Source organism: Aythya marila, assembly GCF_965140915.1.
Source record: "Aythya marila genome assembly, chromosome: 1".
Lineage (NCBI taxonomy): Eukaryota > Metazoa > Chordata > Aves > Anseriformes > Anatidae > Aythya > Aythya marila.
The window spans coordinates 22,718,698-22,746,657 of record NC_139042.1 but is presented as its reverse complement, the minus strand read 5'-3'; the positions used below and the strand labels follow the sequence as shown (position 1 = coordinate 22,746,657).

The 27,960-nt window shown below is 39.6% G+C and overlaps 1 protein-coding gene across 3 annotated transcripts; it reads left to right on the top strand.

Annotated features, from left to right (window-relative positions):
* On the top strand, positions 1–27,960 carry HSPH1 (heat shock protein family H (Hsp110) member 1). 3 transcript variants are annotated; one of them, XM_082771701.1, is made up of 18 exons: positions 1–246; positions 510–567; positions 3,678–3,818; positions 5,550–5,672; positions 6,651–6,750; positions 9,951–10,084; positions 10,519–10,763; positions 11,591–11,819; positions 12,740–12,846; positions 14,214–14,347; positions 16,544–16,749; positions 17,528–17,659; positions 18,418–18,555; positions 18,984–19,109; positions 19,618–19,725; positions 19,836–19,955; positions 21,074–21,235; positions 21,787–27,960. In XM_082771701.1, the coding sequence occupies exons 1-18, from the start codon at positions 140–142 to the stop codon at positions 21,985–21,987; spliced, it is 2,571 nt and encodes an 856-aa protein (XP_082627827.1). In that variant the 5' UTR covers positions 1–139; the 3' UTR covers positions 21,988–27,960. The 3 variants fall into 3 exon arrangements, with proteins under 3 accessions (XP_082627827.1, XP_082627825.1, XP_082627826.1); XM_082771699.1 differs by lacking the exon at positions 19,836–19,955 and having other exon boundaries at positions 3–246; XM_082771700.1 differs by lacking the exon at positions 17,528–17,659 and having other exon boundaries at positions 4–246.

The window sequence follows — 27,960 nt, the reverse complement described above, 5'->3', positions numbered from 1 at the left end:
GCGGAAGCCGCACGTGGAGCCGGCGAGCGGCCGCCGCAGCTTCTGGAAACTTCGCCGCGTTGTGGTATTTAAAGCGGCGCCGCCGCCCGCCCGCCTCCCGCCCTCCGCGCCCGCGCAGCGCCCGCACCGCGCCTCGGCCATGGCCGTGGTGGGCTTCGACCTGGGCTTCCAGAGCTGCTACATCGCCGTGGCGCGGGCCGGCGGCATCGAGACGGTGGCCAACGAGTTCAGCGACCGCTGCACGCCGTGAGTACGGGGGGGGGGGGGGGGCGGCGGACATGGGGGGCGCGGTGCGGGGCCCCCCTCACGGCTGGAAGGTGCTGGAAGCTGCTGGAAGCTTCCAGGGGGTGCTGCCGGGCCGGCTGTGCCGCGAACGGGGCAGCTTGTCCCTCCTCTCCTGCCTTCCCTCCCCTGGTTTAATAAATCCCCACCGAAATCAGGGTGATTTAAGGTAAAAGCCACCCCAGCAGGTCCTGGGGCCGAGTTAAGCCGCCTCTTGTTCTTTGCAGCTCCGTGGTTTCCTTCGGGTCCAAGAACAGAGCGATCGGCGTCTCGGCTAAAAACCAGGTAGGTCCCTTCCAGGCGCTCACAACTCTAAAACAGCCGCAGTAAGCTGCTCAAGTACTTCTGGGTGTAAAGAGTCCCTGCCCGGTACTTAAAATCAAGTAACTTAATTTTCATTGTCAGATCCTGCCCTCTGTGCCGTGCTTCCCTCAGAGAAATGCAGGGAGGCTTTGCTAGAACTTCACTGCTTTCTCTTTCATTAATAGTAATATTTTTCAACCGATCACACTCTTTCTGACAGCTTGAGCATCATATTTCTGTTCTTAATGCCTGTATGTACCGTTTTCCTTGCATTTACGGTAAAACCTTTGAATTGCTGCATAGAGCTCCTTAAAATTATACGGAACAGGAAAGTGTTGCCGAAGGTTCCTAAAGTAATTAAGGTACCTTACTGCCTTTGCTTCCACTGAAAGGTGAATGCCTGTGTGGTTTTTTGAAAATATAAATCATCAAGTTTTATTGCTTAAGCTGCTCTGAATGGGTTCTGAAGAAATACTGAATGCTTTCTTCATGGAAGTCATATTTTCATGTTAAAGGGAGAGCTAAATTCTCTCATGACTCAGAGTAACTAAATGTAGTGGTTAAATAAATCCTCAGGTATTGTCAAGCCCTGAACTGGAGGCTTGTTGCATAACTACTGCTGGTAGAGACCAAGCTTGCAGCCTCTGCTGGCCTGTGCAGATCTCTCCTGGAGTAGAAGGACTGCAGTGGGTTTCCATGGAGAGAACACTAAAGGAGACTTTTTTCCCCTGTAATATCTCACTTCTTAATTTTGAATGGCCAATGAAATGTGAATGGCTTAAATGTTTGCATCTGTGCATACCCTTCCAGTTACAGGTTAATGTTTGGAATAAAATAGTGAATATGTAACTGGGTTTTTTCTTTAGAGAAACTTGATTTTAGCAGTGCTTTTGCTTATTTGACTGTGATTCCCCTGATTAGAAACTTAACAATTCACTTGTATGCAAAAATGAGTTGTTACTCAAAACAGCAAGTGATGTAAATCTTATGTAGATGCTCTTGGGAGTGTTTCAGTGCTCTGTTAAGTGCAGCTGAAGAGTTGAAGTAAGCTGAAAGTGAAGTAGATTCTGTCTCTAAAACTGCTTTTAAAGGAATGCGCTCCCAGTGATGAATGCCTGTGAGTTCAGTTGCCTTCAGACTAACCTTTAATGTATATTAATATGTTTTCTTTGTGCTTGGTGAGCATCTATTTTTCTTGCTGTAAGTGTTCAGTCTGGCAGGTATATTGTTTCTTTTGTAAAAGTGGGAGTTCCTTCACATGAGCAACTGAGAGCTACATCTGTGTCTTTGAGTGTACTAGCTACTAAAATCAAGGAGTAAGGTGGTCCCTTTCCTTCTGTTTCCTATTTAAAAAAAAAAGTTGTTGACAAGTGACTTCAACAGTGTGACTGTATGAGAGCTTATAATACTCAGAGGTGATCTTTTTCCAACTTGAGGAGCTGCTGTTGGAATGTATTCTGAGAACTGTTTTACTCTTAAATAAGTCAGATAGCACTGCAGATGAGAGCAGTATCTTAGTTAACAGACCATAATTCTCTTTCTTAATTGTGACTAAGCAGGAAGATATTGAAACATGCTACAGATCTAATGGCATACAATTACTCTAAAAATATCTAAAGATTGTTCTCTTGGAAAAGGCTGTGAGTGTAATTCTAAATTAGGCTGTAAAAGCCATCAGAGTGTTTGTGCTTCTCTGCCCACTACATAAAAATTATTTTTGCTTGCATGTTCTTCAACAATACAGCTATGAATTACGTAGCATTCAAGTACGCTGGGGTTATGGCTATACAAATAAATGAGGCCATGCCAGGAAATGGTCTTGGACACAGCAACTTAAATATTCTATTGCATTACGGTATTGGAATAGTTTCTGGCAGGATTTCAGCCTGTACAAACTAGTGTTCCTCCCAGTAATTGTTGATTACTGTTGGGTGATTAGAATAAGCCAGGGACAGTTTGCAGGAGGAAATTTGGGTGTGACAAATTTCCCCACCCACAGCTTTTTGAAGGTTTGTCTTTAATAGTACAGATATGGCTGGATTCTTTGTTAGGGAGCTGCTCTGTTGGAGAACTCTTGTAGTTTCATAGCTTTCTAGTATGAGATGTAGCTTGAATTCTTTAATTCCATGATGGATTTTTTTTATGCAATGGGAAATTGATACTTTGAAGGTAGTGAAAGCTAGAAAAATGTTCATCATTTGACTCACTGTTATGTAGTCCATTGGTGCCTGCCTAAGGCTATTCTAGAGAAGAACATGCTTTTAGTTTCTCTCCAAAAGAGTGGGTTTCATTCTACTTTGAGATCTGTGCTGTATCTCTTTTAGGACAGTCTAGCTGTCTGCTTTCTGTTCTGCATTGTATTCCTGATAAAGAATGTTTCTCTTGGTCAGTTGGTTCTGTGGGCAGCTCATGCTGTAGTTCAGTGTGTACTTTAAACTGACATTGGGACCAAAATAGTGTCTCATGCTTCTCACTGTGTCTATGAACAGTGTCCTTTTATGGTCTGCTGTAAGAATTTAAGGGACTGCTAGGTGAATGTGAATGGGGAGCTCACCTGGTTTAAGAAGAGCTGAAGGAAAAAAAAAGCGTTGAAATGAATGAGGAGGCTGATTGTCTTGAAGCTAATAATGGAATGAATAGTTCTGTGTGCTTAATGTGATGGCAATTTGTGACTAGCTGGAGGTGAGCTGGCTGGTGTTGGAGTACCAGTTCACAGATGTGGCAGATGCTTGGGAACTGGCTCTTCTTCATTTATTTGAACTGCATCTAAAGTAGATGACTAAAGAATGGGCACTATAAAATCATATTACTGCTCACCTTATTGTTTTGAGGTTTTAGAGATACTTTTATGATATTTATAGTAAATAATATATGATGGTCTGTAAGCATGTAGCCCTCTGAGTCAGATTTCTGTAGTAATGAGTTAGTGTAAGTTAGTATTAAGTACCAGATACTAATTACAGGTTCTATAGAAACTGATGTGGTAAGTGAAATTTTCTTAAAATGTGTGATGCTGGGGGGTATATAGAGCAGCACTGAATGTTGCAGGCTGATGAAGAAGAGATTTCTGAATGTCCTGTGTTTTCTTGCAGCAAATCACTCATGCCCACAACACAGTATCTAACTTCAAGAGGTTCCATGGCCGCGCATTTAATGATCCTTTTGTTCAAAAGGAAAAAGAGAAGTTGAGTTATGATCTAGTTCCTATGAAGAATGGTGGAGTTGGAGTAAAGGTATGTTTGTGGTATAACTCTTCTTGGTTTTACATCTACATGGGAAAGTTTACATTTCAATGCCTAGTCAGCAAAATGCAAGCTTCCTTTCATTACCCTAAAGGTTTTCTTTAACCTTTCTCTTGAAGAGGAGCTCTTGTATGAATAGCCAGCTTGATCTTTAAGTAGTGCATGTTAAGTATCAAATTAAGATTCATTTGCAAGTAATTGCTGAAATACGAGCTTCCCTGTTGGCAAATTGTACATCCAGCTCAAACGTTACAGTGGAGGAACTGCTAAGATAATTACAAGGTTGTATGGCTTTACTTTGAAGTATTAACCTTTCTGTCACTCCTGTGTGGAATGCACTGCTACAGTCTAATTACATGGTTACATATTCCTTATAAAGTAGTGTGAAACTTGATTTAGAATTGTTATAAGTGAGTGATTTCCTTTAGGACTGTCTGGTATCCTGTAAGTTACTTGACTTGTAACTGGCCAGTTACAACTCAGTCTGGGTCTGAGTCTTGCTTATGCTACAAGTTCAGTGGTAAAATGTCAGCTTTTCCTAGGATAGGTGCAATCAGCATTAGATTCATGTACAAAAGTGTACAAAAATAACAAAGCCTTGTAACTTCACATGTAATACTGCTTCACTAATGAAGACCCTGGCTTACTTAAGGCTGTGCATTTTGTTTGCTGCTTTTCTTTATACCTTGAACTAATGCCTCAAAACTTGAGCATAGAATCAGGCCTTGGTAATGAACAGATTGCATAAGAGATCATGCTTTAAAAGAAATGTAAGGAAGGAGAGTTGAGCTTTTTGAAAAGAGGAGGTACCTTTTCTTATATTGATTGTGACTTGTGATGTTAATGTGCATTGCAGACAGAAATTAATGTTTTCCTTTAAAGTGCATGTAGGAGTCTTTTATGTAAGTGGAAGTGTAGTGTAGTAAGAGAACAGTGCTACTTGGTATCTCTTCTTTTTTCCTCAGTCTTTGCAGAGCAAATCAGTAGCTTTTTTTTGCCTTTTTTTTCACTCTAACTGCAAAAAATAAGTTTTAAGAACTGATTCAGTCTGTCTTACTTGGTAAGACTGGGATGTTTCTCTGCTAAAAGTGAAATGCTTTGTTTTTTTTTCCCATTGGAATGATGTGGATGAAAGGCAAGTACTGCTTTCAAGAATCAGTTGTTACGTGCTCCCTCACCCAATCATTGGCATTATTACCCAGGAGACTGATTCAGTAATATTTTTGTACTGTTCCCTTACCAAGAAATTAAACTTTTTGCTGAGCTTCATCTTAAGTTTTTAGTTGATTCATGTGAACTGTTGAGGAGCTTCTAACAGAAGAGCTGCACAAGTCTTGAGCAGACATATACAAGTGTCAGGAGGAAAGAGCAGGTAGTTTGGGACTTTTCTGTAGTTGATAGTTTTAAAAATAAATAAAAATTAATGACTTTACTGTCTGGCATGACATGTGACCCAGCCTTATTTGTTCTAGGCTCAATCACTTCTAAAATCACTATAAACTCAAGTTAATTTCTTCATCTGTAATATTGATGCTGTTTTCAGTGTTTTAAATCTGAAAATGTAATTATTGCTTCTGTAGACATCTAACTGGTAAATTGTAAATTGCAGTTCTATAATAAACTAATTAAGCATGTCAAGGTTAAATTATTAGTCAGCCTAGCAAAATTAATTTTTCTTCCCATTGAAATGATGGTATTACTTTCCCTATTTCTTCTATTCAGGTCATGTACATGGATGAGGAGCATATCTTCAGTGTGGAGCAGATTTCAGCTATGTTGTTGACTAAATTGAAGGAGACTGCGGAGAGTAACCTGAAAAAGCCAGTAACAGACTGTGTTATTTCTGTAAGTAATTGTAGTGTGCAGGAACATCATGTCTTTTAAACTTCCACTATTGAGGACATTTTGTTTCTATTCATGTATACTGAAAAAGAACACCAGATAAGTGCTTACAAAGGGATTAATCCTAACTAGCTTTAGAGCTTCTGACTTAAAGAAGTCCCAGGGCTACTTCCATATTCCAGTCCCTGAGCCAGTTCATGAACTCATTCCCTTAGGAAATGTGTGAATTTTGGGACAAAGAATGCCCCTGATCCAGTTGTTTACCCTTCTGCAACTTCATTCCATGACTAAGCACACTCAAGGATACCTTTATTTATCAAAGTTTACCCTCTGGCAGATGAAATTAATTAACTTTGTTTTTTCAATGTGACTGTACAAGAGAACTATCTCAGATCAAGAACAGTCATTCCATTCTAAAGTATAAAATACCATCTGCCTCTGTGTTCACTGATTGAACAGATCTGTCTCCTGTTGTATCTATAAGTATTTGAGTCTGTTGAGAAGAGTTTGTCTACTTGATATCTGAGACATCACAGGTCACTGTCCAAAGCTGATGAGAGAGATCTGTAGCAAATTATCAATGTACTCCTTCAGAATCTTACCACTTGTCTGAAGTCATTTTGGCCAAAGCAGTTTCTCTGTATCACTTAATTGGCAGATTCTGTCTCTATCTCCATAACACCTTGTTTTATATTTTGCACCAGTATTTATGGTCCCTGGTATTTGTATATAAATAATTCAATTGCTTCTTGCTCATGTATGCTCATTTAAAATAGTGGATGTTTGTTTAATTTAATCTCAGCTTGACTGAGTAGAGTACTTAAAATCTTGGTTCAGCAAACTAGTTACATGTTTAAAACTTGCAGTGAGCCCCATTCTTGAAGATGAGGAATAGATACAATTTCTATGAATGCTTTCAGATTAACAGTCTGTCTCATTTTCTGGTATTACTAACTTCTCATTCTCACCTGCTTTCTTCAGGTTCCATCATTTTTCACAGATGCTGAAAGGAGGTCTGTTCTGGATGCAGCCCAGATTGTTGGATTAAACTGTCTTAGATTAATGAATGATATGACAGCTGGTAAGTACAGAAGACAGCAGTTTCTTCAAAGTGTGCCTATGGCAGCAGGTGTATGTAGTTACTCCAGGAAACAGTGCTGGCTTTAAAAATTGGACATGAAACAAACATTCTAAACACCTGTTTCTCTTCTCTTTATTTTGCATCTTCCGTATTAATGTCTTGTGTGAAGGGGTAGAAGAGAGAAAGCTTTAGTGGTGGTTATGTCCCTGAGTATGTACTTAGGAGTTGCTGCATGTGCTTGGACTACTTGTCAAATTAGTTTAGCATCTGTATTTCCTGGAAGAAAACCTACAATGCCTAGTTGTGGGTTCTAGGCACTCTTAAAAGAAATTCATTAATTGTTAATACTTTTTAACTTCCAAAGTATTTGTTGGTATAATTGTGGTTTTAAAACAAAAATTGGGAATTGATTTCCTCCTGCTAATGTGTTAAGGACTCTAAAAATGCATTGGCATAACCAAGAGCTTGTCTGGTGTTTTCTTAAAACAAATGTTCTTATTCTAAGTTTTCTTACATTCCCTGTTTGCATCTGGGGTCTACTTCTTAAATATTGTAATGATTAGCACTTGTTTCCCGATTAGTACTACTTTCCTCCAGCACTTTGATAATCCTTAGCCCTCCTCTGGACTTGCTCTAAAACTCCATTTCCTCCTCATGCTGGGGGCCCCGGAGCTGAACACAGGGCTCCTGGTGGGGTCTCACAAGAGCAGAGAGGGAGAGTCACCTCTTGCCATGCTGGCCACGCTGCTTTTGATGCAGCCCAGGATATGGTAGGTCTCTGGGCTACAAGTGCACATCGCTGACTCACGTGGAGCTGCTCATCAACCAATACCACCAAGTCCTTCTCTTCAGGGCTGCTTGCAGTCCACCCAGCTGTATTGGCACTTGGGCTTGTTGAACCTCATGAGGTTCTCACAGGCTCACCTCTCAGACCTGTCCAGGTCCTTCTGGATGGTGTCCTTTCCCTCTAGAGTATCGACTGTACCACCCAGCTTGGTGTCACCAGTGAACCTGCAGAGGGTGCAGTTGATCCCACTGTCTGTATTGCCAGTGAAGATGTAAATGGTGCTGGTCCCAATACTGACCCTTGAGGATCACCACTCATCAGTGTTCTCCACTTGGACACTGAGCTGTTGACCAGAACACTGAATGTGACCATCCAGCTGATTCCTTTCTTAGTGGTCCATCCATCAAATCCATGTCTCTCCAATTTAGAGACAAGGATATCATGCAGGGCAGTGTCAAATGCTTTGCACAGGTCTGGGTAGATAATGTTAGCTGCTCTTCCTCTAAGGAAGATAATTTTAAGGGTGTACGTAATTTTTTGACAGAAATTGATGGAATGGTATCTTAAAGTTTTTCTGTAATAATTTTCAGATGAGTATCTGGTAAAGCATAAGATTCCGAATAAACATAGATGCTTGGTCAGTATGACTCTTATGTTGAATGCAATGTATTTGCACCTAATGAAGAGCAAATCCGACAGTATCATTATAGAAGCCATATGTGCCTGTTTCCATCATCTAGTCTTAGCTTAATTCTTTATATAGCAAAGAGTACTCTAGGAAATGTGATAATGTGAATTCTTGAGCTGGGTAAGTGGGGAGCCCACATCAGGTATGCTTTATAGTGAGGATCCTTAGAAGCTTTGCCACTGGAATGAGCAATTCACAAAAATGTAGATCTTTCATCTTAGTACCAGCAGCTTTCCTTTATTGTACAACAAAGCATTTCTCATTTTCTTTTCCTTACCTAGTAAGGCTACTGAGTACTGTCCAACACTTCCTAATGTTAAGTGTTACAGTCTTTGATAATATCTGTGGGGGGTGGGGTCCTTAGTTACAGTAGAGCAGAAAATAAAAAACTTTGTATTTTCTTAAGAGACAAATTCTGCTGTGATTTTCTTCATAAGACTTGACTTGGGAACAAAGGTAACTTGTTCAGCATGCTCAAAAAAAATACAAACACTGTGTTGGTCTTGTTCATTCACATTTTGTTCATTCACATTTCAATCAAATCTAGATCTCAAGGATATAGCACTTGGATGTATTCCATGCAATATAGTTGGGGTTTAGTTAAGCACCTGTTCATGACCTGGCTGTGGGAGGGATTGAATGGGGGGGGCTAGAATTTATAGACTCCCAAGGAATCTACACAGATGAGAATGAGTGTACAAAGTGCAGGGCAACTTTATTGGATACCAGAATCCATAAGTCTCAAGCCACTGATCAATGGGAAATGAGGCTGAACTTGTTCCAAATAGTCACATCAAAACCAGTAGATCCAGATTAAGGAAGTTAGTGAGCCAGTGTCCCTTCCTCCTTACATGAGAAGGTGTCAGTGTGGTAATAAAGCATTGTTCCTCAGAGTATGTGTTCTCTGCCTTCCTTACCACCTTCGCTAATGTTCTAATTCTCTTGCCTGATAATCTGGCTAGGAGCCTGGCCTATTATCTTCAGTTTGGGGTTTCTTCTGGCTAGAAAATGTGAGAATGTGCATTTACATATGCCAAAATCTGAGCCTTTCCTACATAACTGTGTAGGTGAAACTCTCTAGGCCTTTATTTTTCTTTAATTACTGCATCAGCCTCCTGCCTCACTGTGACACTGCTATCTATCCAAAATGCTGCAGCAAAACTGTTACTGTTCTGTCCTTTGACTGTATCACCCTGTGTTTATATGCCACACTGGCTTCTGTTCCACACTTCCACAGCACTTCACAACTTGTGCCTGCCTGATGCTCTGTGTAGACTGAGATTATTCCCTTTTGCAGCCTCTCCTGACCATTCATAGCATTCTAAGTCATGACCTTCATGCCTGGGAGATGCTTTTTAAATTCAAAACTGGGTTTTTCTTATTAAAACACTCTGCATCTTTGATTACTATGAGACACTAAAAACTGAGCTGTTAGTAAACAGATCAAAGGAGATTAACCCTTCAAACAGGGTCATGGATTCTTAGTTTTGCATGCTTAAACATTTAGGGACAGAGCATACATGTGACTGAGGAAGGACTTGCTTCTTGGGTCCTACAGCATCCATGTTAATGGAATAAAGCTTTCATGTAGGAAAGACCTTGCATAGGTGAATGTCTTTCCTGGCTGCTCTTCATTCTGTAGCTTAATGTTTGCAGGGATGTGATGGCATTCAATTGTAGACTAACCAGAGGTTACATTGATATCTCTTTTTTTTTTTTTTGCAGTGGCTCTGAATTATGGAATTTATAAACAAGACCTTCCAGCACCTGAAGAGAAGCCACGAATAGTTGTGTTCGTTGATATGGGACATTCTGCATTTCAAGTATCAGCCTGTGCATTCAACAAGAGTAAACTAAAGGTAGTAAGATTAAATGAAGATGAAAGACTTTTGAGACAGTAGAATCAGCTGTATAAACCTGTTTTTAAAATTCTGAAATAATTCTTGCATTTGAGGTGCAAAGAAGATTTTATCAGTATTCTTCATTAGGATGACTTTAAATGGAGGCTGTAAATTGCTCTGTAACACACCGATGTGAGATATGTAGTGTAATTACTACCTCTTAAACTAAGTGGATGGATTAAAATTGTGAGTACTTAAGATTGTCACCTACTGAGGTTTACTTCCCTTGTAAAATTGAAAAGCAACTTTTTACAGATGTGGTTATATAAATACTTAAGCCAAACACCGGCTGACTTGCCCCTCACCTTTTTCAAAACAAATGCTTGCTGTTATTGAAAGACTAGCGTTTTGATTTCTGTTGAGTGTTAAACTAATTGTGTCCTTTAAACCAGGTACTTGGCACAGCGTTTGACCCTTTCCTAGGTGGAAGGAACTTTGATGCAAAGTTGGTAGATTACTTCTGTGCAGAAATAAAAACTAAGTACAAACTGGATCCAAAATCGAAAGTTCGAGCTCTTCTTCGTCTGTATCAGGAGTGTGAGAAGCTGAAGAAACTGATGAGTTCTAATAGCACAGACATTCCCCTAAACATTGAGTGCTTCATGAATGATACTGATGTATCTGGAAAAATGAACAGGTGAGCTCTATAGGAGATGGTTAGGTTGTTGCTTGAGTTTCTAAGTGTTAAAGTAACTAAGCTCTGATAGCTGAGCACTACGCTTCAGCCTTTGTTTTCAGTGTGATAATACATGCGTAAGAAGCTTGTTCTTCCTGTAAAATGGCACACTTAAAACCATGAGTTGATGCATGCAAACCAGGGCGGGGGGTTGGCTATTTAGGTCTGCAGTATATTTTAGGTAACCTAAATCCCATACTGCTCTTAAGATAGAAACAATTCAAGCTCTCCTTTTTTTTTTTTTTCTGCTTTTACTGAACTGTGGATATTGGGAGAGAAATGGAGGACAGAAATGGCACTTCTGGGGGTGACTTGATTATGCCCAGGGTGTAAATAGTCTTTCCCTGTGCATCTCTCCTGCATGCACTCACAGGCACAACTTCATTTGTAGTCACTGCACTGCTAATCTTCTAACTGCTGTCAAGTGAGTGTTTTTTTCTCCAGTATTTACAAAACAGATTTTCTTTGTAAAGGAAGCATGAGTGTTTTCTGCACTCTTATCTGTAACCTCTGCTTAGAGGTAAACATACAGTGCCTGCCCAAACAATACCTTCATCTTACTATGTTAGCTACATTGATAGCAGCGTAGGAAAATCTGTAAGCAGCTGTTCATGTACTGCCTTGTTGCTGGCTGTCACTTCAGCCTGCTCACAGGGGCTTAGCTTTTCAAGTCTTTTTGTAGAGTAGTTAATAAACCTGATCAGAAATCAAAATCAGTTTAGAAACAAATACCAGAAAATCTTAAGGGGAGGGGACAGTCATGGTGTGGTTGACATTTCTTTTCTTAGGTCTCAGTTTGAAGAATTGTGTGCTGACCTGCTGCAAAGGATAGAGATGCCTCTGCTTTCATTAATGGAACAAACACAGCTGAAAGTGGAAGATGTGACTGCTGTAGAGATTGTGGGAGGAGCAACGCGCATTCCTGCTGTCAAAGAGAGGATTGCTAAATTCTTTGGCAAAGATGTCAGTACAACGCTGAATGCAGATGAAGCCATAGCTAGAGGCTGTGCTCTGCAGGTATGGTACCAGCAGCACTTGAGAAACTGAGAAGTTAAATTTCCTGAGAGTGCTGTCTGAAGAGGTGGCCAAGCAGTTGTGAGAAATGGTTAAGTGTGCATACATTGCTCACTGAGTCTTTTAATGGGACTGTGCTGTTAAAGAATTCAGAGTACTCTTCTGTGGTACAACAGCTTATTTAAAGTACTGATGCTGGGTGTATTCTATAAGCAGCCTGCTCTTCTCTTCAGATGAAGGGGCCTAGGAATCTTTTCTAATGAGTGGAATTTAAGAGTCAATGTCAAGCTGAGATGTTTTTATCAATAAAGTGTACAAGATCTATGTAGAACCTAGAACATTGCAGCTCTGAATTTTCTGGTATCAAGCTTTCTGTCAATGCAAAACTGACTTTTATTCTATTTTCCCTGTCACCTCCAAATTATTTTTATACATTCTAATCAATGAACTATATTTTACAGGCAAATCACTCATTGTCTTCGTTCCCTGCTTTACTCATTCCCTTATTTCGATTCTTTCTCTGACTTGTTTCTTGACCCCACTAATCGCTTTCTGTCACTAGCAATCAATTGTCTGCAGGGAAGTAGAACCTGTAAAATACATGCCTAATGTTTTATTTTTTATTAACTTTAGACCTAAGTAAAGCAGCACTTCTGTTCTTTACAGTCCTGTCATTCCTTTAGACTGCTACCTTTTTCACAAGCTGCAGTAAGAATAAGGTTGAAAGTGTTGCTTACTCAAAAATAGGAACATACATGTATATCTGTGTTCTCTTACCAGACTATTGAAATCAAGCAACTCACCTAGCTCTGTTTTAGTGAAGTCACCGCGGTTCTCCTTTTTGTGTTTAAATATGTTAAAATGTTGGGGGCAGGAGCTAGAGCAATTAATTAACTGTAATGTAATGCTTCTCTTTCTTTTAGTGTGCAATTCTTTCTCCAGCTTTTAAAGTGAGAGAATTCTCTGTGACAGATGCTACACCATTCCCAATATCTCTGTTGTGGAACACAGAAGCAGAGGACACTGAAGGGTAGGTAGCTCAAACTACTGTTCTGTGAAACTTTTAGCCTTTGCATTTAAAGGATAACTTTTTTGGTTGCATTTAAACTAGGTTCTTGGCACTCTGATGCAGAAAGCCTTGTACGTCATACACCACAGATCGTTCATGGTGGAGATTCTGTTGTAAAGGCACGAGTTAAAGTTTTAGCCATAACTACCCTCATACATTAAAGATTAAAAAAAAACCCAAAACTTGAACTGACAAGCAATATACTCTCTCGCATTACCTGTATCTGTCAGGTTTTGAAATATAAAATGAACTACAAAAACTGTTGTATACTGATACCATTTTTCTTTATGGCTTTTTTATCCAAGGTGTTCCTAACATCTATCAAGCTTCTGGTTTCTGTAGTAATATTATGCACTATGAACATTGTAAACTTAAATGGATACTATTTGTATGGCTAGAAACAGAAGCAAAAATTTTACTCCTCTGGCTTCATAAGACAAATTTATTGGAATTGCCATGTTTGAAACTCTGACCTACGTTATTAACTGTGTCATGCCTATGGGAAATACATCTTGCTGTCTAAGATGTTGGAAGTTCTGAGGTTAACTTTTGGGGAGCTTAAAGTACTAGAGTAGCTGTTCATATTCTTTTTTGCTGTTTTTTCCTTTTTTCCTTCAAGTTCTCTGTAACTCAGCTTTCTCTTTTGTATTTCTTGTGGAAACACAGAACTTGATGTTTCTTCTGTCACAGGCTTCTGAGAGCAAACTCTGGATTCCCATTCTAGGTGGAGCTCTTGTTTTCTCCCACTGAGGTTGTTAGATGAGATGCTTTCATAGGAGATTAAAAAAATGTTTGGAAATCAGAATCAGGCAGGCATAATGGCAGACAGAACCTAGAAGAAGAACATAAAATAAAGCTAGTTGTCTTTCTGTCATATCAGGGAATGAATAATAATCTGGTGTCAGTGTTCTCAAATGAGCCATAGAAGCTGAGTGAGTAAGGAATTAATGGGACTATAATTAGCCTTTTGAGACTTAAGTGAGGAACAGTGCAAATTGTGGTTTAAATTATGCTATTCCAAACTCAGAATGTCTTTGGAGGAAACAAATTTTGGAGGACTGCTGCTAAACTGCCACCTACATCTAAAACTTCTTAAACTTACTTGCTTCTGAGACTCAAAATTAGCAGAACAGGATACTATCTGATTACAATACACAACAGTATTTTATTTTCCTTGCAGTACAGTAGAGAGGAGTATCTTGGAGTTGTTCAGAAGGGTAAATGTGTCAAAGCATAGCGGTGTTTTTAAAAGAGTTCTGATGCTAAATCAAGGTCTTTCAGCTCAAAGATCGTGCTAAAAGTGGTTTTTTTTTTTTTCCTAATCATAGGGTTCATGAAGTGTTCAGCAGGAATCATGCAGCACCTTTCTCCAAAGTTCTTACCTTCTACAGGAAAGGTCCATTTGAGCTAGAAGCATTTTATTCTGATCCTACTGGAGTCCCGTATCCAGAGACAAAAATTGGTAAGTAGCTGTCTTGGAAGTGTTGCTGTCTTAAGTTGTTTGATAGCAACGTTGGTCTTGAATCAGCTCTGTAATAGTGGTGTGCTGTGTTGCAGTAAAGCTGTGTGATGTATTTATTTAGGTTTTGGTCTCTTGAGGACTCAGTTACCGACTGTCCTGTTCCATAGGTAACCAAATGTGGATTTTGTCTGGCTTCAAAAGTTGCTTCCTTCCTATAGTGAACTGAAGGGGAACTGTAACAGAACGCTCATGACTAGAATGAGAGAATGGCAAGATCTCCTCTGCTAAAGCAATCTAGGAACACTTGAAAAATATCTCCTGTATGTAGAGAACTTAAACATGTGTTACACAGGAGCAGTGGAACTAGAGAATATATCTTGTTACTGGATGTTGCATTTTTTCTGTTCTTTCTGGGTGTGACATAAGTCTGCTTTGCTTAAAACTTACTGAGTGCTAAGCAGTAGGAACTGCAAGACTAAGGCGTTGATTTGAGTCCTATTGCTAATGTGAGCAGTCTTTGATCCTTTTTGACGAATTATGACATTTACAGTGATAACAGGTATGAGGAGTTCATAATTCAGTTAGAAAAATATTTTTTTGGTAAAGATAGGTCAATTAAGTGCTTGCTCTGGAGTTTTAAGCATGCAATTGGATGTTGCATTTTTGCATGTTAAAATTAAGCTAGAAGTTGTTGAATTGTCAAGTAATTGCTTGGTTTTGTTAGAAAGTTCACTGGTTACTTCTTAGACTTCAGTATTTCAGGCTGGTAGAAACAATGACAAAACTCAGGAAAATAATTTATCCCTGAGCTATTGATTGGTTAGGTATTTCATAATATAGCTGTTCAGTTTGTTAACAATACACTTACAGTTTCACCAGAATCATAGTGTGGAAGATAAACTACTAAATTTGATATGGTTGGGAGAGTGCACAGGGCAGAAACATCGGTCTGATTTACCAATACTTCACCTACTACTTAATGTACTACAAAGTCACCTATAATTTTCAGTCACCTGTAACTTCCCCAGCAGGAAAAATCAGTTATTTTTCCCTACACTGAACCACCTTCTCTGGTTGGCTCACTGAGAGCACAAAGTTCAAACACTGTCTTAGAAGCCAGTTCAGTATTTTGTAGTTCCAGAAATGACAGACTTCCTTTCATGTTAGCTATTCCTGTAAAGACTAGTAGTGGGATTTCAACTTATATGGATTTAACAAATGAGATGTTTAACTCCTTTATTGCAACTGAGTGTGGATTTTGAAAATCAGATTGGTTTCAGCTTATTCACCAATTAATTTTGCTCAGAACAGAGTCAGTTGCCCTAATGGGTGAGTCAGTAGCTCTGATGAGACTACTGAAAGAGGACAGGTCACAACTGCAGTGTTATTGGATTTACAAGAGAGGGGATTACATTCTTTGGTCTGTAAAGTAAGCTGATAAAAGATTATATGCATAAGGATCAGATCTGCTGATGAGGTGCGTGTGTGTATCCAGCCAATGAGGATATCAGTAAAGCATCATCTCAGGTCGCTGTTCTTGTGATATACATATAATAGGAAGGAAAACAAGTCTGTTCTTTTGAGTGTCTGATCTTGCTTTTTGTATATTGTTAAGCTAACTGTCTGCTTCTTAGTTCAAAATTTCAAACATTGCGGGAGCTACAAAACAATTTCACTTCTCCCTAGAGTAAGAGATCATGAGAGACCTATATGGATGAAAAGCTGAAAAGACATTTTTAATTATACTTATAAAAGAAAATCTATAGAAATCTATAGAAATCTAGAAATACTGTTATATCTTGTGTTGTAGGTCAACATACCACAGCACTGGCATTAGATTAAATCTTTCTAGCTTTTGTTCATTCCATGGTAGCATCACAGGTAACACAAGCAAGGGGAGCAAGCTTTTACTTTCCGTATTTATTCCATGTTTCTGTATAACTAGTGACAGGAGAACCTACCCTAGGTGATGACAATGTTATGCCTTTGTATTTGGAAGGTAAAACTGATGGAACAATAATGTTTTTGTTTTGTATTTCATAGTACTTATTTCATTGAGGGACCATGATATTAGCGCAGGTATTAGTGGTGTGGTCAAATACTTTTTCCTCTGTGTGGAAGAGAAAGTATTTTTCTAGCTCTGTGATATTACCTATTTTGTTCCACTGTGTGAATTGTGATTCGTTTGATTTCTAGGTAGGTATGTTATCCAGAATGTGGCAGCCCAGAAGGATGGAGAAAAGTCTAAAGTCAAAGTGAAAGTCCGTGTCAATACTCATGGCATTTTCAGTGTGTCCACTGCATCCATGGTAGAACCAGTTAAAAGTGAAGATAGTGAGGATGTTGGTGTTGAGACTGAAGTGGAAACCCAGGACCAGAGGCCTGCTGAAAATTCAAATGATGTGAGTTAACACTTTCTTGTGTGTGAATATCCTTGCTGATGAAAATGTGTCCTGCTGCTACATACTTGGGAAGAGGAAAAAAAATCTAAGGATGCAAAATGAGGCTAATTTTGAGATGTGCATAGCTGTTAGAAAAAACACTTATCAGAAAAGGAGAAAATCACTGCCATCTTAAAAATTATGTGGATTTTAAATTTACTTTTCAGGGAAAATGCCAAATGGCAGGAAGCAGGTTGCTTGAGGGTGTGGGGTTGCTTACAGCTGATACAGTTATCGGAGTGTTCCAGATAGGAAAACTTGGTTTGGGTTGTTAGTCATCCGTGTTCTCTGTGTCAAAAGGATTTGTGCGTAATCCTCTGTATTAGTGAAGTTTTAGAACTTCTCATGGAAGGGAAAATTGGACCAGTTTTTACAGCATTGATGGGAAGGGGAACAGTGGGGAATAATGTGGTGGACTTGATGCTTTAATATTTTTCTGAGGGGGGAAGAAACCTTAAGCTATGACTCAAATTAAAAGCCACTTTTTAAAAAGAAAGTGGTAGAATGCACACACGCAAGTATTGTACTGCCAGGGTGGCACTGGTAGGTAGCATTTTCACCAGGTCCTTCTTATCTTATTCCTAGTCTGTATCAGTTAAAGCGTGTGTGTCTGCGTGTGCACAGAATGTTTTCTAGGGCACTTGGTATAGTATGTGCATCAGAAGTGGTGCCCTGTAACTTTGATTAAATTCAAGTGCACATGCCTTCTACATCCTTTGTGCCTGGGCTTTCATTTCAGAAAAATATCCAGCAAGAGAACAGTGAGGCTGGAACACAGTCCCAGGTACAAACTGATGGTCAGCAAACGTCACAGTCTCCCCCTTCATCAGAACCTCCCTCTGAAGAAAACAAAACCCCAGATGTCAAGAAAGTGAGTGACCCTTTAACTCTGTTGAAAATGTTATACTGTATAATGGTGGCATTTAAAATTGTAATATTCCAGGGAAAAAAAATAAGGAACTTGGTACTCAAAACCTTTTTTCACTTTTAAACCTTTTAGTAATTATGAAAAATAATCTGTATATCTTGTGATGATTTTTCATAAAGAGTTTGCAAAAGAAATCCTGCAAGAAGTAAGTCCCTCTCTACCACTTCCCTGTCTTTATGCAGTCTTCTGTAGCTAATTTGGTTGAGGTGCAGACACTTCAATTTAACAGCTGTTAAGAGGCCAACTTACTAGGTGTGCTGAGAGAAGCTGGAATTAAGAACTCATAAACGGAAGGGGAGATAATCAATGTGAAAAACATGTGCCTGCATGATATTGCTAGTAGTTTCCTTTCATCCATGTAAGATGAAAAGTGTTTTTGGATTAAAATCTTGCTGCTGTCAGCACCACTAGTGAAGTGTTAAGCTGTAGAGGGGTACTTCTGGAAAAACCTGCAAATAGATGATATATCTGGGAAATGTCCTTGCTGTTGTTCAGTACTTGCTGTGAAATAGACTGGAAACAGGCTAGGATGAGAGCTGGGCTGCCTGAAGGGAAAGTGCCATGCAAGTATATTTTCAAGATTCTCAAAGAAAACAGAAAATCTCTGCATGTTCTTCCCCATGAATGTTTCTATCATCATCGTGTTAATTCATCAGAAGGAAGTCAGGAATATTATCTTATTTTTCTTCTCTCCAACTCAGACAAATGAGAAGAAAGGTGATCAGCCTCCAGAAGCTAAAAAACCCAAGATAAAGGTGAAGAATGTGGAACTGCCTATTGAAGCTAACTTGGTTTGGCAGTTAGGAAAAGATCTCCTCAATATGTATATTGAAACAGAGGTGAGTTAGTGGGGCTTAAACTGTTTTCTTGTTTGCAGCTATTAACCACTTGTCTGCTCTTCAAGGCGCAATGTCTGATACTTTACTGTAACCCTAGAGGGTAAACTCAGCTAACTTAAAGTGAGCTAATAACTGTCCAACTTTAGCACAACTGAGAAATCTTAACAAAAGATTGGAGTGTTGTTTATAACGATAGTTTCAGAGAACTGGTGCATGGAATGAAATCACAGATTGGTTCAAGCTATTGTAACCTAGAAAAGGACATTCTGTTTCTTCAGGTGAGTCTACTTGGTAGTTAAGAGAATTCCAGAAGCTAATGTGAGCTAAGGTCTGTGGGAGATTTGGGTGTTTTACACCACCCGTGCTTGTTAGAAAGCTATTTGAATATAGGTATTTTTAATTAAAATATTTTTTCTGTGATTACACAGGGTAAGATGATTATGCAAGACAAGCTGGAAAAAGAGAGAAATGATGCCAAGAATGCAGTGGAGGAATATGTGTATGAGTTCAGGGACAAATTGTCTGGACCATATGAGAAGTTTGTTTGTGAAAAGGTAGGTTATAGTTTCAGCACCTTCTCTTTAAATACTGACACAAAATATCTATTCTGTATTCCTTGGTCAAGCTTTATCACCCACCTATCATGGAAATAACTGGAAATCTTAATTCCATTGAATAATGGCTGGGGCTGATCCAGAATTAGGGTCAGGCTTAGCAAATAGTGTGTATCCCTAACAACTTCACTCCCTTTGCAACAGAACTTATTTTGCTTCCAAGTAAAGTTGTTGACTAGAAAGGGAAGCTGTGTTGAATTCACAGGTAAAACCATGAATTAAAATCGCAGCCCAATCATTGGCCTAGCCCAAGGCAAGTGGCTGTAAATGCTGCCTATGTTGCAGGTGTGTGTTCTCAGTTCAAAAGCTGGTGTGGTTTATTGAACTTAATTAGACAAAAGAAATGTTTATGTAGGAGGCCAATAATTGTTTATATTTACCAGCGTACTAGCATAGCCAATTGGTGTGTATTTTGGTGTTTGACATGTTGATTTATATTGACACACAGGATCTTCAAAGCTTCTCTGCACTCCTAACAGAGACAGAAGGCTGGCTGTATGAAGAGGGCGAGGATGAAGCTAAGCAGGTGTATGTAGACAAACTGGAGGATTTAAAGGTAGGTCTGTTATTATGCCCGAAGTGAAAAGCAAAGTTTCCAAAATACTACAGGAAACAATGTAAACAATGTTAATGAAATATGTAATGCACGGGAATTGCTTTTTCTAGAAATTAGGTACTCCAATTGAAATGCGCTATCAAGAAGCAGAGGAACGACCAAAGGTGTTAGAAGAACTGGGACACAGGCTCCAGTATTATGCCACAATAGCTGGGGAATTCAGGAATAAGGTATGTGGCCTCGAAGTACCTTCCTTTTACCACATAGGGTTTCACTGAGGCCCACCAGCTGGCAGAGGTTTCAAATTCTCTCAGATTAGCTGCAGTCTTTGGTTTTGTAGGTCACCAATTTAACACCACAAATGTTTCCTAGTACACAACAAAAACTCACACAGTGCATCATTTTCAGTTGCTTGATGCTTCTCCATGTTTTCAGGCCAAAAAGTACGTTCTTAAAAGAGGAAGAGTGATTAGACTGGTCTGATTCTCAACGTTTTAAAGGCTAATTTGACTTCTTTAGAGTTGTGCTCTTCTTTCCATTCTATTGGGAACAAGAATATGGGTATGGCACTGTGCTGAGAAGCATTAGTATAAAAGCTACCTGGGAGAAACTAAAACATCGTGCATGTTTGTGTACGTGTTTCTTTTGCCAGTGCTATTTGAAGATACTTTCTTGATAAGCATGCCTGTCTCTGAAAAATTTAGTCCTCGGGTTTTAATGGGGCAGTCCACGACACCCAAAATAACTTTGAGATTTGCAACAAATAATTCTGTATTCACAGCTATAATTGCAAAATTAGCATTAAGTTAAATTATTCAGTAGTTGTATAGTCTTGAAATTAATATTAATGAATACAGTACGTTTAAGTACATCAAATCCCTCTTTTGAATTCCCAGCAAAAGTCATGGGTGATGCTGCAGAATAGGTCTAGTGCCCTGGTATCAGTTAATTGTGTGACTGTTTCTGAGGCTCAGAGTTGAACAACTCTGTAACGCTTTCTATGTACAGCAGGATGGCATGTTCTTAGCTGCTCGGGGTCTGTGTAAGATTCTCAAGAAGGGAAGGAGGGTGTACTTAGCAAGAAGTGCTAAGAATGTTGTGTTATTTTATTGGCAACTTCTTTGAAGTCTGTATTTGCTCTGTGAACTAACTTTCCTATTTGAATATTGAACAAAGGAAACTTTATTTTTGTATGTACTTCTTCTTGTCTCATGTAGCATATCTAACTTGCTGATTTTTTTTTTTTTGAAAATCAATGAAGATAATCTGTAAATAACTGGGATATTCTTGTAACTTGATGCCACTGAACTTGACATTATTAACTAATAAAAAATGTGTACCTTTGCAGGATGAAAAATACATCCATATTGATGAAATGGAAATGATGAAAGTAGAGAAGTGTGTTAGCGAGGTGGTAGAGTGGATGAACAATGCTGTGAGTGCACAGGCTAAGAAGAGCTTAGATCAGGATCCAGCTGTGCGTTCAAGTGAAATTAAGGCAAAGCTACAAGTAAGTACCATAAAAAACTAACTTCAGAGGCCATTTCTGAAGATAGGCTAGCATAAAAAGCTAGACTGATTTCTTGCCTCTTCCCTCCACCCCTTCCTTTCTTATTTCACCTGACTGCTCCAGTATTCTGAAAGGGTGGAAGTGTGGACAAACTGAGATTGAGTAGAAAGCAGAGGAACTGTGCCATACTGTTAATAATTTTGTGGAGCTATTGGCATTGTCTTTCAGTCACCTTAAAAACTCAGATTGTTTTTCAGAATGGCTGAAAGGTACAAAATCTTTTCTTTAAAAAAAAAAAAAAAAAAGGCAAAACCAAGAAAGAAAACAATCACACATGACATTGAAAATCTTAAGTGAAGATCTTTGCCCACTGAACTTTGAGACGTAAATCTGTTATTTTATTTCAGGGTACAATATATACTTGTTAGTTTGTACTTGGGAAACAAATAAGCAAGTTTTAAAACAGCTTTTGAGGCACAGGATTCTTCACACTAGTGAAGCTGTGTCCTTAATGCATATTTTGAGCACACTTTTTCCTCTCGCTCTTTCAGGAGTTGAACAATGTCTGTGAGCCCATTGTGACCCAACCAAAACCAAAAGTTGACTCTCCGAAGGAGGAAAACCCCTTGAATGAACGGAGCGATTATAAAACTGAAGACATGGGGGAAGACGACAAAAATTCAGAAATGCCTCAACAAAATGGCGAATGTCATCCAAGTGATCAAAGCACTGTTAACATGGACTTGGACTAAACCACAGCACTTGCAGCAAGTTATTTCATCCCATGACAGAAGATATTTTTGCTGTTGTATGTGATTGGGGGGGTGGGAATGCATTGTTTTGGGAACTATTTATATTTTTTCTTAACTTGTCTGGAATATGTTGTGTTATGGGAGGAAAGAATAGTAATAGTGTTGGTCATGACTATCCTAAAAGGAAAATTGCCTTGGTAACTTTCAGATTCCTGTGGAATTGTGAGTTCATACTAAGCTTCTGTGCAGTATTTAACCATTTGCATCACTAAAGATGAAAAGAAGCCCTTGCTCTGAAATATACTGCTCCTTCAAAAGGTTGTAATCGAAACCTTCGTAGGCATTTGTAGATGCCAAGGTAGTTTTCTTTCATCTGGACATCTGATTGGGTATGTCAATAAAAAGCCAGTGTCTGTCCCGTTCATAAGGACTTTCCAGAATAAATTCTTCTGTTCTAAGGCTTTTGGTTATTGCAGTCCAAAGCATTTATCAGACAATAAGATGGTGAAATGTGTTAGTAGCATGCAGAAACGCTTACGTTTCGTCTCTTGCTAAACAATACATTTTTCATGTGGGGTATATAAAATGAAGGAAATGCTAATTCTGTTAGTGTTATTGTGAAGCCTTTTAATGAGCTTTAAAATAAAGTTCATTTTACTGGTATCTCCTGACTTTTTTATTGTTTTGGTACTTCTGGTGTAAGCATTGACCTTCCCACTGTTGGCAACAGATAAACAAGGCTGGTTTGTTCTTCCACAAGATTAAAAAAAAAAAAAAAAAACTCAACATTTAGCATACAGATAGAAGGGACATAGTTTTGTCATGGGACTCAGCAGGTCATCTTGACACTTGGACTTGATCTTTGAAGGTCATTTTCAACTTAAATGATTTTGTCTTAGAAGAAAGTTGTGCAGTGAGTTCAAAGCATTAAGTTATGAATGTACAAAATCCTGTACCCTAGAGACAAGGATCTGCCAAGGATCTGCAGTTCAGAATAAGATGCTAAAAATGGCTAAATAGTTAAACTAGGCTCTAGTTTAAGTATTTTGCTCTGCATTTTTGTTGCAGACTAAACTGAAAATTTTAAAATCTTTTCATTCCATTCTGAGTAAATGGCTCTGTTTAGACCGTGGTAGTAATTTAAAAATTAATAATTCCTCTAAAATCTGAAGGAGCTTAGTTTTTAGGTATGTGTAGCAGAGGTATGAGAGGTATGTGTATTTGCTGAAAAAGATCACTTGGGTTCTGAGAGAGCCATCAAACCATGGTATGGAGTTAGACACGTGAAGTCAGGAGGGAAGGATTTTTCTTCTTGGAAGCATATTCCAAAAGGTGTTACCTCTACTGATGCCTTAGAGCATAGAGTCCATGTGTAACTATGTGACACTGAATGCTGGAAGAAGCTATGGAAGTCCCATCAGATTTCAAAATCCTGTTTGAAGTGTAGAAGGTGGAGTACTTAGACACCAGTATAATGGCAGCATCAAGGGTTAACAGAAGACTATGTGCTAGTTTATCACTTGCTGAACTGGAAAGTGTTGCTCTGGCACTATAAGAGACACCAGAACTTACATTGCAAAATCAGTAGGATGCTGTAGCAGGAAACAGCCTGATCAGAGAAAGGCTTTGTGGGGACATTTTATTTTAAGTAGGATTCTGCCAGAACATCTAGTCCTGGATCTACAGAAAGAAGCTTTGCTGGCCCTGGAGTGATGAATTATGTCTTCAGTTACCTTGAGAGAAGGTACTGCTCTATTTTTCCTCTAATGAACTTTCATAAAAGAAGTCTGTACTGAGAACAGACGAGTCTGTTTTCACAGGTTTCTGGAACACTTACATAGCAGCTAATAGTGTGGTAAATGCTTGATCCCTAATGATTAAGTGGCTTATTTAAATACTTAGAGTGCTTAGGCTTTAGTCTGAGGTGAAAAAACGAAGGCAGAAATCAGTGATTCAATTTTCCCTCTTCTCCCCTCCCCCTAATTCAATGAATTTCTTGCTTTTTAATTTATCTTTTACCAGACACACATGAACGCCGTTTGTTTGTTTCCTTTTTCACCTCAACATCAGTAACAGGGAGGGGAGGATGTTTGGGATGGCAGTTTCGTTCCTTCATGCTGCAGCATGCTGAAGCAATGCTCAGCAGTGCGAGGAATTGATGGCTGGCCAGGTTAATCTTACTGGCATAGTGATTTACTGGCCTCTTACCCTGTTCCTGATTATTGCACAAAGGTCTGTCTTTCTTTTTTTCTTCTAAAGGAAGAAAACTTAATTGCTCTACAAAAAGGTTTTGAAAGCCTTTTGACAGAGTGTCTTGGATAGCGTCAGTGAAGTCATTTACTTACAACACTCGTCTCCTAAATTCCCTACAAGATCTTTACAACCGTTTTTGCTCTTACAGCATTACTAATAGGGAGAATATCCATCAGTATTCAGTGTATTCTTACTGAGATAATGGTTTTCTCAAGCTGTGTTTGGGTTCTTTGGACTTCTTTCTCAGATCATAGAGAAGTCTAAGGAATACAGTCATGAATTTCTTTTCTAGAAATGTGTGTGATGTATACAAGGAGGTCAAATCCCCTCTAAAAATATTTAATGTCATAAATGGAAAATACTCAGAGCACTTACTCTTACTGCTTTACGGGGTCATTATTAACCCTAGTTCAGAGTATAAAGATGCCTCAACTGCCATTATCTTGTCATCATAAGACTTGTGAATTAACGCTGTCTTTAAAGTGAAGTTTAAAAGCTCATACCACGTGAATTGCCTGAAATTTGATCTTCCTGTGATTCTGGATTTCACGTGATTCAAAGTTATGCGAAATACATGAGATTTACCAGTTTTATTTTCCTTTTCCATTATGTTTTTTTCAAAGGTTTGATGGAATAAAAATTTTGAAATGATGCACAGATTAACTATTGGGATAATGGGATAAACTCTCTGCACTATGAAGTATACCTCCTACAAACATAAAGAAGTTTTGGTTTACCATATGGCAGTCCACGTGGTGCATCTCAGGTTGAATTTCATTCTTTGTTTCTTAACCAGCTGTACAGAACTCAATGGCATGCACTGCTGCCTGTGCACAAACCTTAGGCACAGGTTTCCCCCAAATGTGGGGACTCCAATCTGAGTAGGTGGCTGACTTGTAGAACCAGAATGCTCCAAGCACCAGGTGAATGGGTAGATTTTGGGGCTCTGTCAGCACTCTGTAGCCTGGAATGGTGATTCTGCCTGGCTGGCTAAATCTTCCTGGTGTGGGGGGAGAAAAAAAGAAGACAAGATAACCTGGGGGAGAGGCAGGCATGCTGACTGTGCCCACAAAGGACTCCTGGAAAAAGTCTTCCAATAAACTTCCTTTTGGGGAGAGGAGGAGCGAAAGCAGGATCACAGTATTCATGTAACAAAAAGCATGAAGAGAGGAAATTGTCACCCTTAAAAACAACATATAAAAGAAGGAGGGACTTGAAGCATTGCTATGATTGATCTTTGCGTCCTGGCTCTTCACTCATGTGAACCAGGGGCGCTGGTTGTTTTAACTCTAAAAATAAAGATATTGGGCTGCCAGGTGAGTTTCTGGATGCAGCGGAGGCGAGGTATTAATTTCTCCATTACAGCTGAGCCCCTGATTACCGGGGCCTCCACTGCTCTGTTAGAGATGTGTTTGGGGCCTTTGATTATATCTATTTTGTGATTTGTCTCCCTATAATTAAGCCACAGTACACCTCTTTGAAAAATGTTCCAAAAATAAATAGATGAACAAAAAAAATCATGTTTATGCAATAGTCCAAGTCAGGCGCTACTTAATCCATGAACCTTGATCAATCCCCCAAACTGGTGTTGGTTCCAGAGGATGGTGATTGCACTGGTTTTGGCTGGTAGAAAGCTTGTTTTCTTCACACAGGCTTGTTTGATGCTGTGGTTTGGGTTTTTGATGAAAGCAGCGTTGATAACACACCAATGTTTTAGTTATTGCAGAGCAGTGCTTGTACAGAGCCAAGGACTTCTCAGCTTCTGGTGCTCTGCCAGGGGGAAGGCTGGGGTTGCATGAGGTGCTGGGAGGGATTTGTTTGCTTGCTTAAAAAAAAAAAAAAAAAAAAAAAAAAAAAAAAAAAAAAGCTTAATAAAACCTTTCAACATCTGCATTTTTAGTGTTTGAAATACCTTAAATTTGGGTCTCTAGCCTTTTGCCTGAAGGAAGTCGATTTCAAATGTGGATAGACCATATTCTTGCTTCTCAGAAAGTAGTAGGATGTACATGGGGAAGTAGGAAAAAAATTCCCTATGGAATTGACAAAACCCATCCTGGAGGACAGGAGGACTGTCCTCATGTGTCACCTCTCATCTACCGAAACAGGGGCAGGTGCACAGGCTCCAGAGGCTGCCCCATGCTGCCTACAGTGATGGGTGGCTTTAAAGGCAGACCCCAACACACAGATGCTCATCCCTCTTGGGGCTCTGATGGCACGTGGTGTCTGTGCTGATGCTGTCACCTGCAGCGTGTTTCCAGCAGCTGCATCTCCAGCTCAGATGTATCGGAATGACCACGAAATAAAACCAGCACCACGAATGTCACTTGGTGTGGTTTGGGAAGCGATCGCCACCAGCGACCTCTGAGAGCAGAGCTGAGGTGTCCCGCGGTGCTGCTGGGGTGATAATGAAGTAACCCAGTTGTGTTGCCATCGAAAAGCAGCTGTCTGTAACAGGCCTGTGCACTTGGTGGATGTTCACACAGCCTGCATACAGCTGGGTTTGTGTGTGCTAGCCGGTGATTCATATCTGCAGTAAAATAAAGGATAAATCTCTAATCATTCATCTGATTTGCAGTGGTGCATAAAAGCATGCCAATATCAACATTTCAGTGAATGACGTTTTGTGCCAGGCCAGACACAAAGCCCAGCAAATAAAAACTAAGCAATATCCCTGCCTCAGAAACGTTTTCATACAACAAAACATTAACACAGTTTCCACGCAGAGCATGAGGCAGACCCACATCAGTAAATAGCTTCCCCTGAACCACAAGGATTCGTGTGACACAGGGTGATCTGCCAGTGTCCTCACCGAGATCTTACTCAGTCCTTACCTCCTGCTGAATTCCAGGTAGGTTTGTCAGCATTTAGCCAATGGGCCATTAAATTGTTTGACTTGAAATGCTACATGGGGACGAATGTAGCTGTGCTAACAACAAGCCACCACGTAACCAAGAGTGGATTTATGAGCCCAGCACCACAACCTCGTGGTGGTGGGCTCCCAAAGGTGCAGCCCTCAGTGCTGTGGGCACGCACACAACCTCTGCCACCAGCACCAAGATCCAGACTGCTGAGAGGGGCAGCGTGCTGCTCAGCTGCCACTTTGTCCTGGCCTGAGCCAGACAGACACGTCGTTTGTACGATTACCTGGTAATTGAAGGTCTGAGATAATGCAGCACGGGCTGTTTTAATGGACAGAAATTGCATCACATGGGTGTCTATAACAGATCTGAAGTGGGGATGCACATCTACAGCTGCTCATTAGGGAAAATATGCTTTTCCTCCCTCCTCATATGCTTGCCACCAATGTGTGCCGCCAGCATGTGCCAGTGCCAGCAGGCAAAACGACTGGTGGGGCTCTGCTGTGCAGACTCCAGAAGCATTTCAGAACCTGCCAAAAACCAAATTGTGACACCAAAATATTTCTTGGTAACAGTAGGAGGAACCCATGGGTGGTGAAATCAGGGTTAATCAGAGAAAATCAGACTTTACCAACTTGCACCAGGGCCAGAGGTCCAGTGGATGTAAGCACACAAGAGAGGCATGTTGCATGGTCACCAATTTAAGGTAAATATTCTGAAATGCTGAAAATCAATAAAATCTGCATTATGCATCCTTACGGATTAAAAGCAGGGGGAGAGGGAAGATTAGTTATGACTGCAACCTGAAAAGCAACTAATTCACAGTATTCTAAAAAAATAAAAAATAAAAAATAAAAAATAA

Coding starts and splice junctions, on each gene's coding strand:
- HSPH1 (XM_082771701.1), top strand. CDS start 140: ATGGCCGTGGTGGGCTTCGACCTGGGCTTCCAGAGCTGCTACATCGCC. Junction 247..509: donor TTCAGCGACCGCTGCACGCC/GTGAGTACGGGG, acceptor TGTTCTTTGCAG/CTCCGTGGTTTCCTTCGGGT. Junction 21,236..21,786: donor AAATTAAGGCAAAGCTACAA/GTAAGTACCATA, acceptor TCGCTCTTTCAG/GAGTTGAACAATGTCTGTGA.